The 20064-nt window shown below is 37.7% G+C and overlaps 1 protein-coding gene across 3 annotated transcripts in view; it reads right to left on the bottom strand.

Annotated features, from left to right (window-relative positions):
• Positions 1–20064, bottom strand: part of LOC141401686 (SEC14 domain and spectrin repeat-containing protein 1-B) — a 134659-nt gene that overhangs the window by 5489 nt on the left and 109106 nt on the right. For all 3 annotated transcript variants that reach the window (XM_073982048.1, XM_073982049.1, XM_073982047.1), the window contains exon 9: positions 3731–4082. In XM_073982048.1, coding sequence (XP_073838149.1) covers positions 3731–4082 — 352 coding nt within the window. The remainder of the gene's footprint in view (positions 1–3730; positions 4083–20064) is intronic.

Below are 20064 nucleotides of genomic sequence, written 5' to 3'. Positions count from 1 at the left end.
TCGGTACCATTTGGAGTAGAACAGTTTCTATTATAAGTTCTGTTATAACCACCTAGGTAAGCAATTAGTTTTCACTTCTCCATTTCTCAAAACAACTAATTTATCTGGAATAAGGATTAAAGCTGTTGCGTAGGTGATACCAGAAGGAATGGATCGACATAGTTCATTTTGAAGTAGATCATGTACCTGTTTTTCAATAGGTACCGCGCCCTACAGTCATTTCAGCTGGTTACCGTATACGTTAGGGGTTTTACAGCACTATGTCAGAAAGCATGGACTTTCCCACGAAAAACACAATCAAGTAGCAACATCCGTATAATCTTCCAAATGATCTTCGAACATATCCTAAACTGTACTAAAATAAAACTCCCAGCAAGTATTCGGATCCGTTAGTCATTATGTAACCCATTACAAAGTAATGTAAATAAAAAATAACTACCTTTATTACTCCTTACTATATTATATGCGTGTGTGTCCGACTACAACTCCTAGGGTTGTATGTTCAACGCTCACCGTCGGCACGCGAGTTTTTATACCCTCAGCATTTACGCTAGCGAGGGTATATACACTTTCATAAGGGCAAAATGTGCCTCATCGAAATAATGGTTTTAGACCCCAAGTAGGTTTGGACGAAATGTGTTTGGAGTTGATTTAGCCATGTCCGTCCGTGTGTCTGTCTGGCTAAGTGGAGCGCACGATAAGTCTCGAACGGATCAGCCGATTCGGTCCAAAATTTGGCTTTCGTAATATTTTGTCCAAACTTAAAGCTCGAATATGGGTTATATCGGTCCACTCCTTCCAGTCCCACCCCACACAAAAGTTCGGAAAATTTGTGCGCACCATAATTCCATTCTTTGCACATCGTGAAATTTCTACCAGATTTAGATGAGGTTCCAATATGGACTCAATCGGTCCACTCCTTCGGGTACCTCCAACACAAAATTTCGGAATAGTTCAGTTTAGGAACTGCTCTTGAATCGCTTTGATTTTTGTTGTAGCAACTTTTATTCACTGCCCCCATACGATGGTACAAGTTCCATCTGGGGCGAGCCCATACTTAGTGAGAAAATAGCCTGAAGGTTATAAAAAACCCCTATGACACCGTGTGATCCCGAAAGGACCTGCCGATTCAGTCCCAAATGTGGCCTTTGTAATATTTTGTACAAACTTAGTTTAAGTTCGAAGATAAGCCAAATCGGTCCACTCCTTCAGGTACCTCCTCCATAAAAGTTTAAAAATGTTCGGAAAAATTGTGCGCACGATAACTCTTGAAGAGAGTGGCACACCCTAATATATCTACCAAATCAGGTTCGAATATAGACTATATTTGTCCACTCCTTCGGGTACCTCCCACACAAAATTTTGGATAAATTCATTTTAAGACCTGCTCTTGCTTCACTTTGATTTTTGTTGAAGCAACTTGCATTCGCTGCCTCAATTACGAATGTAAAAGTTTTTCGGGCAAGTCCATACTTCTTGGGAAAACAGACAGAAAGTTATAAAAAAACCCTATGGCACCATATATAGTGGCTGGAGAGCTGGAACCAATATTGCGTTCATCCACACTTTGAATATTGTAATATTTCTTCGGGTATTAGATGAAATTCGAATGTGGTGCTTATAGCTCCACTCCTTCCGGTACCGCCTCCACAAAAGTTCGAAAATAATCGCTAAAATGGTACGCGCGATATCTCATACACGTAGCAAATAAGTTAGTTTATGTTCAAATGTCCAACCCTTGGGGTACCACCTACATAAATGTTGAACATTTTTGTGTGGTTAAGGGGTCGGTTTTGTCGGTTCATACTCTCAAAAATTTTTAAAACCCCCCTAAATACATAAGTTTTTTTTTGGGAAAAAATATTTCAATCCACACAGGCTGAGGGTATATCTCTGTCGGCAAAGTCGACTGACACTTTTTTACTTTTCTAAAAACAGTTGGTAGTGCACATGTAGGCGTTTTAACAACCATTACTGTTCGTACTCGTAGCACAGTGTGTAGTGTGTTCGGCTTCAAAACAGAAGTTCGCATGATCAAATCCAGCAGAGAGCAAAATAAAATGAGTATATAAAGTGTGTTGAAATTGAAAACAAATTCCACCTTAACTGTTCTATAAATAGAACATAAGTTTTTTTAGGTCAATTTTCAACTGCTAGTGGCCACAGAATAACTAGTTATTCTAGTACCCAGCAAAATTTAAAGGAAGGGGTTCTATGAGATGACGTGATTTCATGGCATCTTTTGCATTGGTTCAAACGAAGACGTGAAAGATCTGATCTTTTCATTAGCATTTGAACCAATGCAAAGGAAGTCATGAAAGATCCGATCATTTCATGTTAAAACTCTCGTCGTAATGATAATGTCATTGTAAAGAGTTGGTGAAAATGACATGCCAAAGCATTGGTGGAAATGACATGCCAAAGCATTGGTGAAAATGACATGCCAAAGCATTGGTGGAAATGACATGCTTTGGATCCAAAAATGAATAGCATCTTTTGGGGTCCACGCTCATATAAAATTCATCGATGAAGATGCTAAAAAGATGACATGACAGATCACTTGCACCCATGATTGAATGGCACTTTGGCATCGAACATTTTACTGGGTAGTTATAGAATAACTAGTTATTCGGTACAACATGCCCTTGTTAAAATAATGGTTTAGTAGGAGTTAGTACGTAGTTAAGACTAAAAAAAGTATATAAAAATCCATTATTAAGTAATGATTTTTTTTTTTTTTTTTTTTGCTGGTAAACTAAATTTGGACAAAATATTAGTTTGGACCAAATTAGTTGCTCCGTTCAAGAGATATCGTCCGTACCACTTTACTGAAATTTTTCGAACTTTGGTGTGAGACACTCGAAGGAGTCGACCGATATAGTCCATCTTCAAACTTAAACTAAGTTTGGACAAAATATATATTACGAAGGCCAAATTTTGGACCGACTTGGCTGATCCGCTCGAGAGCTATCGTACGCTCCAGCCATTACACATGGTGCCGTGGGGTTTTTACAGCTTTCGGAAGAATGGGATTGCGCTGAAAAAACTTGTAAAGGGGCAGCGAATACAAGTTGTTGCAACAAAAATCTAAACAGGCCTTAAACTGCACTTTTCCGAAATTTGGAGTGGGAGGTACCCGAAGGAGTAGACCAATAAAGTCCATCATCGAACATAAAAGAAGTATTGGGAAAATATTAAAAAGGTAAAATTTTGGACTGAACCAGGTCATCCGTTCGAGAGTTATTATGTTTTTTACAGCTTCCGGCATTTTTTTCGGGAAGTATAAGCTTACCCCTGTACGTGTACAACACAAGTTCAAGCGAAAAGAATCAAACAAATTAGCTGCACTTTTCCCAAATTTTGTGTATGTATGGATCAAATCGGTTACATACTGCCCTCGACAGTTATCGTGCACACAATTTTAGCGAAAACTTTTGAACTTTTGTGGGGGAGGTACCTGAAGGGGTATACCGAAATGGTCCATCTTCAAAACAATTTGGGCAAAATATTTTAAACCCAATTGGTTGAATGATTGAATTGGGATGTTATCGTGCGCTCCATCCAGCCAGACAGACGGACGAACATTGTTCAATCGGCTACAAATTTTCTACAACGAAACATACAATTCTTTCAATTTGGCCGTATGAAAGTGAATATCCCCTTGTTAGGCTGAGGGTATAATAATTAGCCTGAAGGCTGGGGGAATAAAAATAATAAACCTTAAACTTACCTCACTACTTGTACTCCTCAGTGTTCCCAATTTCTTATCACGTGGACTCGTTAAATTCGATTCAACTTCTGCATTGTGTTGTGAATTCTCTTGGATGTCTCGTATTACCGAATCCAAGGATTCGGCTACTTCGGCAATATCTGTTAATTTGCCCGTAATGGCCGAGCAGGCTAAACCATTACTACCCACTGGATTGATGACAATTTTGGTGGGATCTGTGGCCAAACGAGTTGCTGTAGAATCTATGGTGCCACTGGTGGTGCTACTGGTATTGTTGCTGCTGCCCGATATTGAACTCTCCATAGAAGGACTGGGGGCAATTATTTCCGAGGGTAAATCTTCAATCACAATGCTGGAATTATTATTGATATTATTATTATCATTATTATTAAGATTATTAGCTGATTCAGAGGAGGCCAAAGTATATGGTGTTGGTGGTATTGAAATGGCATTGTTTTCTTCAACCCAAGTATTTACTTTGGTTGTTTTACAAATTTCTGGCATTAAATCCACCAAATGAGGTGAAGGTAATTGGGAATTATTTGATATATCAAGAGGGCTGTTTAGAGTTTCATCAGTTGGTTGTTTTGGAGCATCAACTTCTGTGGCTTGGGTTTTTAGAGAATAATTGGTCTCTGAGAGTAAAGGAGACGTCTCTTTGGTTTCATAGCTAAGAGTTACAACTTCAGTTTTCATTTTATTCAACAAATCATGAACACTAGTGGTGTCATTGGTGTCATCTGATGTGTTTACATTGTCGCTTTCCTCAGATGGAGACTTATTTGAAGGTTGCAATGTCAACTCATTTTTGGGATCAGTTTTTTCTTGCATTGTCGTAGTAGTTGGCAGTACAGAAGCCTTGTCTTCAATTTTATCGCAAACTAAATTTTCCATAACAGAATCAGAAACATTTTCCTTAGAGACAGGCTCATTTTCATCACTAGTAGTTTGGTTCTCATTAGTACTGCTGCTATCCGAAAGCTTTTCATTGAGTAAATCTTGAACTTCTTGGCTAAACGATGGACTCATGGCTTTGTCATTGCTTGGCAAATCTTGGCGTGACAAACCCTTTGAAGCATTTTGTTCACTCTCAACTAAACTCTTTAAGAAATTTAAGCCCTCCAATTTAGGTTCTTCTGAAGATTGTGACTTCTCGCCACCACTCAAGATTTCCGCGCGCGTTACATTATTTTCGACGACCGCCGCATTTGTTTCGAGATCGACATTTCCTTCCGCCTCGTCCGTTTTATTTTTCGAAAAAATATTACGAAACCGTGAAAACATTTTGAAAAAAACTACTTCACCGAACTACCGTTACGCGTTTATTATTTTTCAAAAATTTACTTCGTTATCTTAGCGACGAAGATGAATTTCTTTTTTAAGTAAATTTGTCTGGTTTTTTCCGGCGTTCTCTTGGTAATTATTTGTTGTGGCCACAATATGTGTGGACGACTGCCAACTATAATATTTGATTGGGAAATATGAATGTTTTTTCAACAATCAATTACGCGTCGCTGTAGAAGAAAACATCAAACTTTTTTTACTGTTTTGTGCCGTGTTCACGTTCCCAAGTAAAACATGAAAAATGTTTCGTGGTTTTTTTTTCTTCTTTTTCCTTTAGATTTGTTCAACTGAACTTCAGACAATTATTGCTCACACAGGCCAAGCAAATATGTTTTTTACTAACAGAAATATTGAAAGCAAACCACACAAGTGTATTTGTGTCGTTGTAGGTTTTTTCCTGGATATTTTTAGATATAAAATTTTGTATTTCTTAGGGACCACTTTCTTAAAAAAACGCACACAAAAATTAAAATTCCTTAGATAAACTGATTTGTTCCCTAGTCGTTTGCCGAATTTTAACACAATTCTTGTTGTCTTGTAATAGTCTCACTCTTTAATTAAAGTGAAAATAGTCCGGGACATGAAATATAACACGTTCGCCCGGCTTATTTGAAATTTTCTTTTGGGGGGAACAGCAACAATGTGCTTTTCGTCTGTGTCGCTGTGGGACTTTTTTTGTTTGCCGGTTTGCTTTGTTTTTGTTTTGGGGTTGACACATAAATTTATTTTGCCGCGTTGCTGTCTTTTTTTCTATTTTGTCGATTCGTTTCAAGTTCGTTTTTAGTTAAAATGGATTGTTCCACGCTGGACCGCTCTCAAAAATATACTAAACGTTTTCTCAATGAAATCTTCCTGTTCATAATGAAGAGATCTCACTTTGGTGACTTTTTTCACTTTTATAGTTTCTTAGTCAATGTTTTTGCTTTTTTTGAGTGCTTTGTATTTTCTGATTGTTTTAATAATTTGTATTAGAGTGTTTTGTTTTTGCCTTGTTTTGGTACAGTGGTACATACGAGGGGCACTAAAAACTTTCTGGCTTAGGCAACACGCAGTGTCGCCAGGCGTCATTTGTCATTTTTTAGCTTGACAGTTTTTAGCTTAAGCGTACTCAGGACAGTTTGACATACGACCATGTGTTGGGTTGTTCACAGTGACTTCAAAAAATCACTTTGCAAAAAAATGGAATTTACTTGTGAACATTTTCGTCCCATTATTTTTTCACAACTTTCGACGAGGATAATCATGGCAATAGTGCATCAATTAAATATTTGTATGCCGATAAAGGACCATCCTATAGCCCTATGAAAAACTGGTAAGGGTCGTCCAAATCGTGCTGCTTCAAGCGACATTTTAAAATAGTCACAGACGACGAATCATGGATCTATGCTAAGGAGCCCGAAACAAAACAGGAATCGACCGTTTGGGTCTTCGAAAGCGAGCCAAATCCAACGAAAGTTGTTCATGGAAAAAGCACTTCAAAGTAAATTGTCGTCTGTTTCTTCGGCTAAACTGACCATGTGGCTACTATACGGCTTGAGGAACATAGAACGCTTAATTTTGAGTTGTTCACTTCAATTTGTTTGCCTGAAGTCTCCTGAGAAATTCGAAAAACTAACAAGAGAAGACGAATCGTTCTGTATCTTGACAATGTGAGCTCTCACGCATCGCCAGCGCCTGTTTGATCGGACAAAAGCGTGGAATTGATGGGTCATGCGCCGTACATCTCTGACCTGGGATCCAATGACATCATTTGATTCCAGAACATCAAGGAAACAAGTGAGCAAAGGCTATAGTCGGGACGGGGCCGACCATGTGATACCATACACCACTACCCCCGTGCATAAGCTTTCCAATGGTAAACATTTCTTTTAGGGAATATAATCCGACTACCACCGAAAAAAATATGCCTCTTTCTCTCTCCCCCATAAGCAACCAAAATTTCGTGACCATCCGATCAAAATTACGACCTGTAGCTTGATTGCAAAAAATGGAAAAATTGGGTATATTACTGAATTTTCAATATCTCGGTTTGCTCACTTACGCCAACATACTTTGCATCAATATAAACGAGATCTTTTCTTCTTCCATTGACGGGTATTCCTTCTGGAATACTCCAACCAGATGTGGAGATATTCGCATAAGAAAAAAACGTTGACTTTTCTCCACATAAGCTTTTCGCTTATTCCGACTCCTGAATATTATCCGACCATCACCAAACTAAATAGGCTTCTTCCTCTGTGGGACCCCCATTAACCCCTAAAATTTCGTGACGATCCGATCAAAATTGCGACCTGTGGCGTGATTACAAAAAAATCGGAAATGTGATGCATTACGACTATTGCCATATCTCTGCTATTTGACCACCTACGACAACCTACTTTACATCGTTGTAGAGGTAATATTTTCTACTTTTCTTGCCAGGTTTTGCTTTTGATATACCTCTTAAAGAAACAGAGATATGGGCTTTGAAATAAAATGTAGACTTTTCTCCAAATAAGTGTTTGCCTATTCCGACCCCTGAATATTAATTGACCATCATCAAAATCAATAGGCTTCTTTCTCTTTGGGACCCCCATTAACCCCCAAAATTTCGTGACGATCCGATTAAAATTGCGACCTGTGGCGTGATTGCAAACAAATCGGAAAATGGGATGTATTACCGACTATTGCGATATCTCCGTTATTTGGTTACCTACGCAGACCTAGTTTGCATCATTGTTAAGATAGGATCTTCTACTTTCATAGTCAGGCTTTGCTTTTGGAAAGTTTTCAACCAAAGCTGTGATATTCGTCAATATAATGAAAATCGCAAAAATGAAAATTGGGGTTTTATTTGATACTATTGTGATATCTTAGTTTTTTGATCACCTACGAGCACCTACTTTACATCATTAGAAAGGTGATATTTTCTACTTTCATTGTCAGGTTTTGCTTTTGGTATACCCCATACAGAAGCTGAGATATTCGCTTTGGAAAAAAAACGTTGTCTTTTTATCCACCTAAGTTTTTTGTCCTTTCCGACCCCTAAATATTATCCGACCATCACCAAAATCAATAGGCTTGTTCCCCTCCGGGACCCCCATCAACATCCAAAATTTCGTGACGATCCGATCAAAATTGCGACCTGTAGCGTGATTACAAGGTTTAGATGGACAGACGGACGGACGGACGGACGGACTGACGGACGGACACACATAGCCAGATCGACTCAGCTCGTCGAGGCATTCATTTTGGTATATATAAGTATGGGTCTACGATCATTATTTCGATGCGTTACAAACTTTTTTCCCAAAACCAACTTATAATACCCTCTCCACATAGTGGTGTAGGGTATAAAAAGACCTGATCAACGATTTTCATCGCCAGAAGATGGTGTAAAAGCGTTTAAAAACCAGGTTTTAGAAGTGTCGTCAGGCCAGGTGGCAAAAACTCTTGTAAATAAATTTCTAAAAAAATCAGTAGATATCAGCACGCCTCTATCAAGGTTCAATCAGTACAAATCGCCTTATATATTCAAGCTTCACGTTGACTGACTTTCTCAATATGGATGGGTGATAAGTGATAAGTGGTAAATTCTTAACAATCCTGTCTGTCATTATGCAAAGTGATCTGGTACAACTGTCAATGGGCCCACAATTCCCGATTTCCAGCCTCCCGTTTTGGACGGAGATGCTTAGGAACTTTTTTTCGGCAACAAAATACATCGGCACAATCCTGGACCAACGTTTGACTTGGAAAAGGAAAGCTCAGGAGCGAACGAAGAAAGACCTAATTGCACTCTGCTCCTACCAGAAATCTATTGGGAAACATAAAGCGGACTTGTCTGGTGGCAAGCATCTGGGAATAAAGCATTACTGTCCAAATTATCCAAAACTGCGTCAATTCTGATTTAACGGCTGAATCAAAAGCGATCTTTAGGTCACCTTGAACGTGATCTTAAATCTCCATCCTATGGATACCCTGATCTAGTTTCAGGCCGCAAGGAGGGATTTTTAGGCTCCCAGTCAAGATGGTGTAGGACTTCACATTTCGTACATGGAAAGTTCTTAAACTATCAATCCTTAACAAACTAACTGCAGTTGCGTACGCTATTACATACGCGCACCCTTTAGATTTGGCTCATTATCAATAATTTATCCAAATAAGAACATTTGTGATGAAGGTAACTCTCCTCTGAACGGTCTTGCTATCAGGAAAGCAGAAGAATCGTCAAAAGAATTTTGAAGCAATCCTACAGGACTGGTGACTACATATGTCAATAGTCAAGCGGCCCTTTATGCTCTCAAGCCCTCGACGATATCTTCTCAAGCTATCTTTGTTTGCAGGAAAGCTCTGCAGGTCATAGTTATATAATGGGAAACGAATTAGCAGATGAAATAGCTCCAAATGTCTATTAAATCTGTCCGGCCAATAATGTGTTACTACAGATCTACCTAGAGATCTGGCTCTTGGAACCTGGATGCAGGTAATCCAGTGTTCTTTCGCCGTAGAATGGCCTCCTTCCTCTTACTTGATAAGTTAGGGATCGAAATGAGTGTAGAATTTATTACGGGCCATTGCAAATATGTACCAAATCGTTGTGGACCAAATAGGTTATACCTTTCGACAGTTATTGTGCAAAGGCGTTGACTGATCTTCGAACCAAGACAAAGTTTGAACCAAATAGGTTGATGCGTTCGAGAGTTATCGTGAGCATTATCCACTTAGATTGAGATACAGACTGACAGAGATGACAGAGATTGTTTGAAACGGATTTCGTCCAAAAATATTTGAGGTTGAAAACCATTTTTCGATTAGGCACATTGTTGATTGTGCCAAAGTGCATATTCCCCCTTAGTCTAAAGGATGAGGGTATATAAAAAAAGACAAGTATGCATTTTTTAATAACCGACGTATGTTGTCCATCACGGCACCAAAATGTTGACCATGCTTTTCCCTTCATGTGCGGTAAGTCATATGGGCCAAGTAAGGGCTTTACGGCGGATGACCCATCAATTTGTCCGCGTTTTGGCCGATCAAAAATACGCTGCTATTAGCCAATGTGTGAGAACTCGCATTGCCATGGTGCACAATGATTCGTCTTCTTTTGTTCGTTTTTCGAATTTCTCCGAAGACTTCAGGCAACAAAATTGTGGTGTACCACTAAGATTTGACTTCAAATGAATTTTAAAACACAGCGATCTCATTTTTTAACATTTCTTGGCACCAATCAACACGAGCCTTTTTCTGTGGTACGGCCAGGTGTTCATGTCATATCGAATGTATGCTGATGGTATAAATTCCCAAGGATGTCTCTATTTCACAGTATGCCACATGACGATCTTGAATTATAGTTCGTTTTTGGACGACCTTCGTCTCTGAGCGAACGATCGAATTCAATAAACCATCGATGTCATCGATGCACTCTTTCCGTGATGAACCACGTTGAAAGTTATGGAAAATCATCGGACGAAAATTCACAAGTCCATTTTTGGCAAATTAATCAACCACTGCAAACAACGCAAAACATTGTCGTACGTAGGGTTTTGGGTAGGGAAAACTCGGAAATATATATTTATGTTTATCACAACTCATGCTGAAAGATTGTATAAACTATGTGATAAGTTAGGAACCTATGATGACGAATTATATGACCGTCTCTTTTTTACCATAGAATAATAGTCCAGTCAAAATAGACATTGAAATAGCAAAAATTCCCACAGAGCTGAATTTTGGTGGAGAGCTAGGTTTTGCCATTATAAGCAACGTCCTAAAAGTCCCCATCGATCCCATGTGTGCAAAAAAAATTATTCGGGGTCAAAGGTCAAATTTTAAGGGTTTTTTAGGTTTTCGGATTTATTTTTTGAAAACGGTTGATCTAATCAAAAAGTGTCCAAAGTAAATATTGTAGACAGGAAAATTATCTACAAGTTTGACTTTCATAATTTTTTTCCTAGGAGGAACCATTCTTGAGATATAGCTGTTCTAAAAAACACATGATTTTTATGCACTTATAAGGGAAATATGCACATATTCAGACGAACCGGCTAAAATAAGCGAAGTAATAGGGTCTGTCCCCCCAAAAAATATATATTTTCTTGAAGAGCGAAATTATTGCTATCTTCTAAAAAAAAATCAACAAAATCGGAGCGTGTTTAGTAGAGTTATTCAATGTTAGAGTCATTTTATGCGAAAATAGCCCATTTAAGCCACATGTATAATCGAAAGCCCAACGGGAACGACCCCAACGAAAACTCTCCGATTTTTTTCAAGTTTAGTCCGAAGGTAGGGTTTGTTGCGCTGATTACGGAAATGTATAATTTTCAACGGTTGCGGGTCCGGTTCGCCGGTTATTCGACCCGAAAGGCCAAATTTAAAAACCGGGTTAGACCCGGTTCTACTGAACCGATTACTGCAAAGTGGATATCGTTTGAAAGCTTACGGAAGTATCTAACACTTAGTGTCGTTACTTTAACCGGTTCGCCTCATAATTTACTTACGCGGCTAATTTTTTATTTGACCTTTAGATCGAGATATCTCGAAAATGGTAAGTCTTTTTTAAGAATCATAATGAGCATTCTTGTAGACAATTATTGAATCTACAACTTTTACTATAGCCGGCTTTTGCTAAGTCTTACCGTTTTTGAGAAAAATTAAAAAAACTGAATAATGCCTCCAAAAATGACCTTTGACCCCGAATAACTTGTTTTGCACACATGGGATCGATGGGGACTTTTAGGACGTTGCTTCTAATGGCTAACCCTAGCTCTCCACCAAAATTCAGCTTTGTGGGAATTTTTGCTATTTCCCCCTTATACGCATGTCTATTTTGACCGGACTATAAGAATTCTATTAGATTTTTCAGAATAAGGAAAATTTGTAAATATTTAGAAATAACTTTAATCCACAAAAATGTATATTTTTCAGGGAAAAAGTTATAAGAGCCACCCCAAAAACTTGTCTATAACGACGCATTTTTGTCCTGCGAAAGAATATTTTCTATTTTAAACTCCATTATTTATACCCTCCACCATAAATGGAGGGTATAATTAAATTTGTCATACCGTTTGTAACACATCGAAATATTCATCGGAGACCCTAAAAAGTATGTATATTCTTGATCAGAGTTAATTTCTAAGTGGATATAAACATGTCTGTCTGTCCGTCCTTCCGCCCGCCCGTCTGTTGTAATCAAGATAAAGCTCGCACTTTTTAAGATAGAGCTTTGTAATTTGGTATAGAAGTTTCTATTACTATTACGATGTTTAGTATTGCAAATGGGCTATATTGGTCCACGTTTCGATATAGCCCCCATATAACGGTACCACCCGCATTTCGGTATTTTTAAGGTTTTAGCTTCTTTATACCACCGAAATGACTAAAATTTGGTGTTCGTTGAGGGTATACAACTTTCCCCCAGAGTTTTGTCGGTATAGGTCAACGCCTTCATATAGCCCCCATAGAACGGTACCTCCCGATGTTCGGTATTTTGAAGGTTGTGGCCTCAATATTACACCGAAATGGCTGAAATTTGGTATTTTGTCTCCATTTGAAGTATAAAACTTCCCCCCAGAATTTTGTTGGTACCTCCCGAAATTGCTAAAATTTTGTATTTACTCTTCGCTGGGGGTATAAAATTCTCCCCTAGAATTTTATCGGTATAGGTCCACGCCTTCATATAGCCCCCATAGAACGGTACCTGCCGATGTTCGGTATTTTGAAGGTTGTGGCCTCAATATTACACCGAAATGGCTGAAAATTGGTATTTTGTCTCCATTTGAAGTATAAAACTTCCCCCTAGAATTTTGTTGGTACCTCCCGATTTGCGGTATTTTGCATTTCCATTTCCTCCGAAATGGCTAAAATTTGGTATTAAGTTTTCGCTGGGGGTATAAAATTGTTCCCCGGAATTTTGCCGGTATAGGTCCACGCCTTCTTATAGCCACCAATGGAAGTTGTCGCCTCAATATTCCACAGAATTGGCTGAAATTTGGTGCTTAGTCTTCATTTGGGGTATAAAACATTCCATATGAAATTTATTGGTATATATCCACGCCTTTATATAGCCCCCATAGAATCGTACCTCCCCATTTTCGTAATTCTAAAGGTTGTTCCCTCAATACCGCACCGAAATTACTGAATATTGTTATTTAGTTTTGCAGGGGGTTAAAAGTATTCCAGAAAATAATTATTATTATATGTCCACGTCTTCCTTTATCCCCTACCTCTTAATATTTGGTATGTTTTAGGTTTTAGCCACATTGTCTTACCGAAATATCGGAAATATGGTAATTAGTCTTCTTTGAGTCTAAAAACTTTCCGCAGGAATTTGTCGGTGATCGACAAAATTTGATGTAGTTTGGTAATTAGTCTTCTTCATAAACGAAAGGAAACTAATTGTACCATCTTACTTCAATACAACTCGTGGTGGAGGGTATAACAAGTTCAACCCGGCTGAACTTAACGCCGTTCTTATTTGTTTTTTTTTTTTTTTTGTTTTTTGAGGAAATCTTAAGCATTGGAACACATTTTTCAAAACATAACATTTTCGAGGTCCATAAAATAGGAAAATCTGATCAATAACTTCATTGTTTTAGCCAAATCTCTTTCCATCGAGCGTCTATTTAGCTTTGAATAATGGAAATGGTTTGTGTAGAGCAATAACGTGTCAGCCATTATTCGGAACAGAGTTCTTGGAAAAAATTTACTCTGGGTCTCTAACAAATGGAACCGATATTGTATTTCACATATGTAACTAATAGTTACTTACTATGGGAAGATGGAAAATTCACGGAAACAAATTTCCCGGGAAAGGCAATTTTGTGATTCCCATTTCACGGGAATGATAGAAACTGGAAAAACCAAAAACCCAAGTTGTACGTCAAACCGTACTGAGTACGTTAAATATTCATAATAGTTCTAGTATTCCTACATTTATTACCTTTGCTACAAATATAGTAAAAGTTTCCGAAACCTCCAGTCCTAAAACCAGAATTCAAATTTAATAATTCCACCTATATCACAACCATCGATACATTTCGAACTCATACGTATGTATTCCCAAAACCTTCTCCTTATATCCACTGTACGCAAAATGGTACCAAATTTGTTTCCTTTTTTCCAAAACCACCCCCATATATAAATACATCCCCCAAATTTCAGAATTACAACTGAATTATTTATTGAAGGTCCCTAAGGTTTTGATAAATGCGTCTTAGAAAACATGGACGCGTTAGAGGTATATCTCAGTCTTTTAATGGATTATGGTGTAGTACATATTTTGCAAAAATCTAGAAGAATAAAACTAAACACCACCACTTTGTGAACTGTAACAGCCTCTTGAGTGTACGGAAATTTGATGTAACATAAATGGCAATAAATAAAAAAAAAAACAAATAAAAAATAATTAAGTTCGGCCGGGCCGAAATTTAATACCCTCCACCATAAAATGTTAAGAACTAAAATAGAATAATTAATTTCTTTCCTGTCCACAATTTTAGGTGGAGATATTTTGTGACCAAGTATACCTCAAAATTTATATTGAAATGTCTTCAATCGGGCGGCACCTTTATATGGGGCAACATCAAGAGTGGGCATTTGTTGACAAATGTTGATGGAAAAGTTTAATGACCATCTTAAATGTCGAATTACAGATAGTTCGGCCAACAAATATAGCTAAACTCTTCAACACACTTAAAATGGGGGTGTAATTTATATGGGGTCTATAACAAAAACATGGACCTATATCGACAATTCTCAGTGCAGAGGTGTTGTGACCGCTATGAACATCAAATGCCAAATGCGGTTAAAAAATGTAGTTAATATCCTCGAAATATCGGAAACGGGGAGGTACCGATGTAGGGGGGCTATACCGAATGATCGATTCCTATTGAGAATTTTAGGTGGATATGTTTTGTGATCACAGGAAACCACAAATGTTAAATTACAGGTAGTTCGGTTAAAAAAATACCGAAAATCGGGAGGTAATGTTATATGGGGGCTTACCAAAACGTAAAACTATGTTGACGATTTTTGATGGAGATATTTTGTGACCACAGGGAATCTCAAATGTTAAATTATAGATAGTTCAGTAAAAAAATATCTATAATCCTCAAAATATCGAACATCGCGAAGTACCGTTTTATGGGGAATTTTGGAATTTTTTTGGTGGAAGTATTTTGTGGACACTAGGAACCTCAACTATCAAATTATAGTTAGATCGTTAATAAAATGTGGCTGAAATCCTCAAAATACCGCAAATCAGACCTATGTTGAAAATTGTTGTTGAGATGTTTCCTGACCACAGGGAACCTCAAATGTTAATTTACAAGTAGTTCGGTCAAAAACTGTAGCTAAAATTCTCAAAATACTGAAAATCGGGAGGTGTCGTTATATGGGGGCTATACCAAAACGTTGACCGCACAGTGGTTTAGAATCGTTTTTTTTCTGCTCAAAACTCTATAACTGTAAATTCGGTCTAGCGGTTGCAGAGGAATTCAAGGTGAAAGTTAAAAAATTTACTTTTTTCATATTTTGCATCAAAATATGAGTGTTTTTGAGTTTTTCATATATTCTAACTATTTAAAAAGGGTCAAACCCCAATAATAGTTGTTCCACAAACATCCCAGAAGGGACAAGGGAGTCTTCTCTCATATCAATGAGTGCACCCCGATTCATATTAGCTCAATGAATGTGACCTACAGTTTATCGCCGAGTCCGAACGGCGTGTCTAAGACACCACTTTTGTAGAGAAGTTTTACATGACTGAAATACTCAGGAAATGTCGCCAACATTACAGAGGGGTATTTTGCCACCGTGGAAAAGTGTTTTGATGTTGCCTGGCCGGCGAATCGAACCCACGACCTTATGTGTGCAAGGCGGGTGTGCATACCATTGCACCACGGTGGAACCCCAAATAAACAAACCATAAAACTACAAAAAATCAAAAAAATGGAAATTTTTTTTCAAAATTTTTTTTCCAAAATTGGAAAAACACTCCCTCTCCCTGGGTTTTCATAAACCTCTTATAAAAACTCATATATTAAAAGAAATGTCCATTTGCACGAAAAAGCTATAATTTATATGGGAAACGGTATAGAAAAAACACACATACTTTTACCCATGTAATTTCAAAAAATTTAAAAAATTGTTAAAGGGACGGAACGGGACGGGTACACAAGTATTTATGGGCTGAAAGAGAACACTCTTGGCCACCAGTTCGTTCCACGCTGTTGCCTAAAAGTTATAATCCACTGAACTTGGAATTTCACTAAAATTTGGTACCTGAGGAAAAATAATAATTTATAAAACGACTCTCAAAGGCAACAATCCTACGTACCTAACCTGTTATAGTTTCTGAGAAATAGAAATTTGCAAAAATTACGTATTTTCCAAAATTGGAAAACATTTTTCGTTTTTAGGAGCACGCCATGCCTACACCTCAAATATTTTGCTTTTCTTAGTTTCCATATGTTTACCATCGAATCCCATATAGAAATTAACAATCGGTGGTAACAAAAAATTGGGCTTTTGGCCAGGAAAATCGATTTTTGAACCACCGTGGGCCGTTTTTAACTTGACCTGCCTCTTAAAAAGACATTCGGGTGCAAAAATTTAGTGCTCTATCTCAATTGTTGCGGACGCTAGGGTGATTACAACAGACGGACATGGATATACCGGCACAGATTTTTATCCTGATCAAGAATATATAGTTTATAGGGTAGCAAATGTATATTTCAATGCGTTACAAACGAAGAAACAAACATAATATACCCTCCATGGAGGAGCGTATAAAAAGTAGGGGAACTACATATACTTAAAACTTCTAGACTCCTTGTCACTTCAATATATGCATCAGCACTATTTTGATGTTTTGGTCTCATTTGTGGAAATTTGTTCCACTGTGAGCTAGTTGACCGACAGATTTATGTTGATCTGTTGCTGTGGTGACGTGATCTCATTTTATTTTTTTTACTTAATTTGCTGCGACATATGAGTGGGTCCGTTTTTTTGGAAAATGAGAAAAGTGTGTCTAGAGAGGGAGATGATGAGTAAGTGGTGGTGGGATGGGAGAAAATTCGATTGGATAGTAAAGTAAAACACATCAAAATTTTATTACGTGCTAATGATCCCATTTATCCAAAATCAATCTACAATAAATATAATAATCGATTTACATAACACAAACATTAACTGTTATTGAATTAAGTGGATTTTCAGGAAGTACCAAATAATTGTGTAAACTTTAGTAAAAACAAAATTATGCGATATTCAATTGCTAAACCATAACCCCATTTGAATTCTACTACAAGAAATTTATTTCATCAACTTCTTGTACAAGTATACATAGATACTATGAAACCTTTCATTGACTGCACTTTAAACATTAAAACATTTTCCCGGCCACCGATTTTTTCAACGTGGCTATCACACAGTCAACGGCATCGAAGAACCAAAGCAAATTTTAAAATGCAACACGTATGCTCTGTGCTAAAGCAAAACATTGAATGTTTCATTAAATACATAATAAAATGTTCCAATGATGTTAATGTTCTTAACTTCGAAGAGATCACTCACACCTTGTATTCTCATGCCCATTCTGAAAAGAGAGCCAAATCACTTGAATACTTAAAGCGGCGTCTAAAGCAGATACGTGTTTTAAGGCTAAAACGGACGGTTGCACGTAAACAACATCAAACGTCACACACGTGACTCTTAGTTAGTCAGTCCGACAGACAATCTGTCGTCTGACAAAGGCAGACAAATTAATATTGTTTGAATTGCAAATAGAAAAACTATGAAAATAGCTAAGCAATGTAAATGAAAATTTAATGTAAAGTGCACATCAAACACACGTCATTTATTGTTGTTGTATGCCAATGCAAAATTTGTGCAGGCCATGGGGGCTGTCTTGCATTTTGCTATTACGTATGTATTGAGACAGAGATGGTCCAGGCGTGCCGTGTAACGGTTACAAAATTAGCACTGATTACTTGGGCAGGTTTCTGCTTTTAGTGTAAACACAAACCCACAAGGCAAACAAACGATTTGAATGATAAAATTAAAAAGAAATTGTTTAATGTTTCCCTTTTCCCCTTTCTAAACATAAAATTTGTTTCGATGAATATTTAGTTTAGTTCCAGTAAAAAGTAAATCTAATAACATCCTCGGCATCCTCTTGCCGAAATTAAACAGATTTCGTTAAATCTTCCCTTACATCGAACACTCCAGAATTCAGTGGGTTGCCCATAACTGAAATTCAATGCATTTGATAGATATGTACGTTTGCTGCTGATTGTTTATAAATATGTTTATAATTAACATTAATGTATTAACATAACATCAACCAAGAATGCAACTTTTTTTTGTATTTGCCAACACAATGACGAAGTGAATTATGTTGACAAACTGTGCACAGTAGTTTATGATGTATCGGAAGACGTACCAAACGATTTATATCTGCAATCAGTCTAAAATGTTCAGTGCGGAGTTATTAAGTGTAAAGCAGATTCTATAAAACAAGTAAATACGAGACAGACAGCGGAATACCCACACCGTAATAGGAGTGGTGGCTCTAAATATCATATTGACAGATCCCCAATTATAAAAAAATAGCGTTTATTTGATAAAAGAAGTTCGAACGGTTCTACAAGGTCTTCTCATAGAGATCCCCAAGGTATTCTTATGGAAGATCACAAGGCTTCCTCATGGAAGACCACCTCTTATAGAAGACCTAGCGGTCTTCTTATGGAGGGCCACAAGGTCTTCTTATAGACGACCACTAGTTCTTCTTATAGAACACAACGATGTCTTATAGGTGTTCTTAAAGAAGTCCACGAGATCTGCTTATAGAAGCCCACGAGGTCTTCTTATAGAAGCCCACAAGGTCTTCTTATAGAAGACCACGAGGTCTTTTTATAGAAGCCCACTAGGTCTTCTTATAGAAGTCCCCGAGGTCTTTTTATAGAAGACCATGAGGTCTTTCTATAGAAGACCATGATGTCTTCTTATAAACAAGCTATTCTTATAGAAGCCTCGAGGACTTCTATCCTCGAGATCTTCTTATAGAAGTCCAAGAGACCTTCTTATAGAAGTTCAAGAGGTCTTCTTATAGAAGTCCAAGAGGCCTTCTTATAGAAGTTCAAGAGGTCTTCTTATAGAAGTTTAAGAGGTCTTCTTATAGCAATCCACTGGGTCTTCTTATAGAAGTTTAAGAGGTCTTCTTATAGCAATCAACGGGGTCTTCTTATAGAAGTCAAAGAGGTCTTTTTGTTGAAGTCCACGAGGTATTTCTATAGAAGTCCACAAGATCTTCTTATAGAAGTCCACGAGGTCTTCTTAAAGAAGTCCACGAGGTCTTCTTATAGAAGTCTACGAGGTCTTCTTAAGGGAGTCCACGAGGTCTTCTTAAGGAAGTCCACGAGGTCTTCTTTAGGAAGTCCACGGGGTCTTTTTATAGAATTACACGAGGTCTTCTTAAAGAAGTCCATAAGGGCTTCATAAGGAAGCCCACGAGGTCTTCCTATAGAAGTACACGAAGTCTTCTTAAGGAAGTCCTCGAGGTCTTCTTATAGAAGTCAACGAAATCTTCTTATAGAAGTCCACGAGATCTTCTTATAGAAGTCCACCAGATCTTCTTACAGAAGTCAACGAGATCTTCTTATAGAAGTCCACGAGATCTTATAGAAGTCCACGAGATCTTCTTATAGAAGTCCACGAGATCTTATAGAAGTCCACGAGATCTTCTTATAGAAGTCCACGAGATCTTATAGAAGTCCACGAGATCTTCTTATAGAAGTCCACGAGATCTTATAGAAGTCCACGAGATCTTCTTATAGAAGTCCACGAGATCTTCTTATAGAAGTCCACGAGATCTTATAGAAGTCCACGAGATCTTATAGAAGTCCACGAGATCTTATAGAAGTCCACGAGATCTTATAGAAGTCCACGAGATCTTCTTATAGAAGTCCACGAGATCTTCTTATAGAAGTCCACGAGATCTTATAGAAGTC

Source organism: Musca autumnalis, unplaced genomic scaffold, assembly GCF_047663935.1.
Source record: "Musca autumnalis isolate F117 unplaced genomic scaffold, ASM4766393v1 scaffold_4, whole genome shotgun sequence".
Classification (NCBI taxonomy): Eukaryota; Metazoa; Arthropoda; class Insecta; order Diptera; family Muscidae; genus Musca; species Musca autumnalis.
This window is presented reverse-complemented; position numbering and strand designations above follow the sequence as displayed.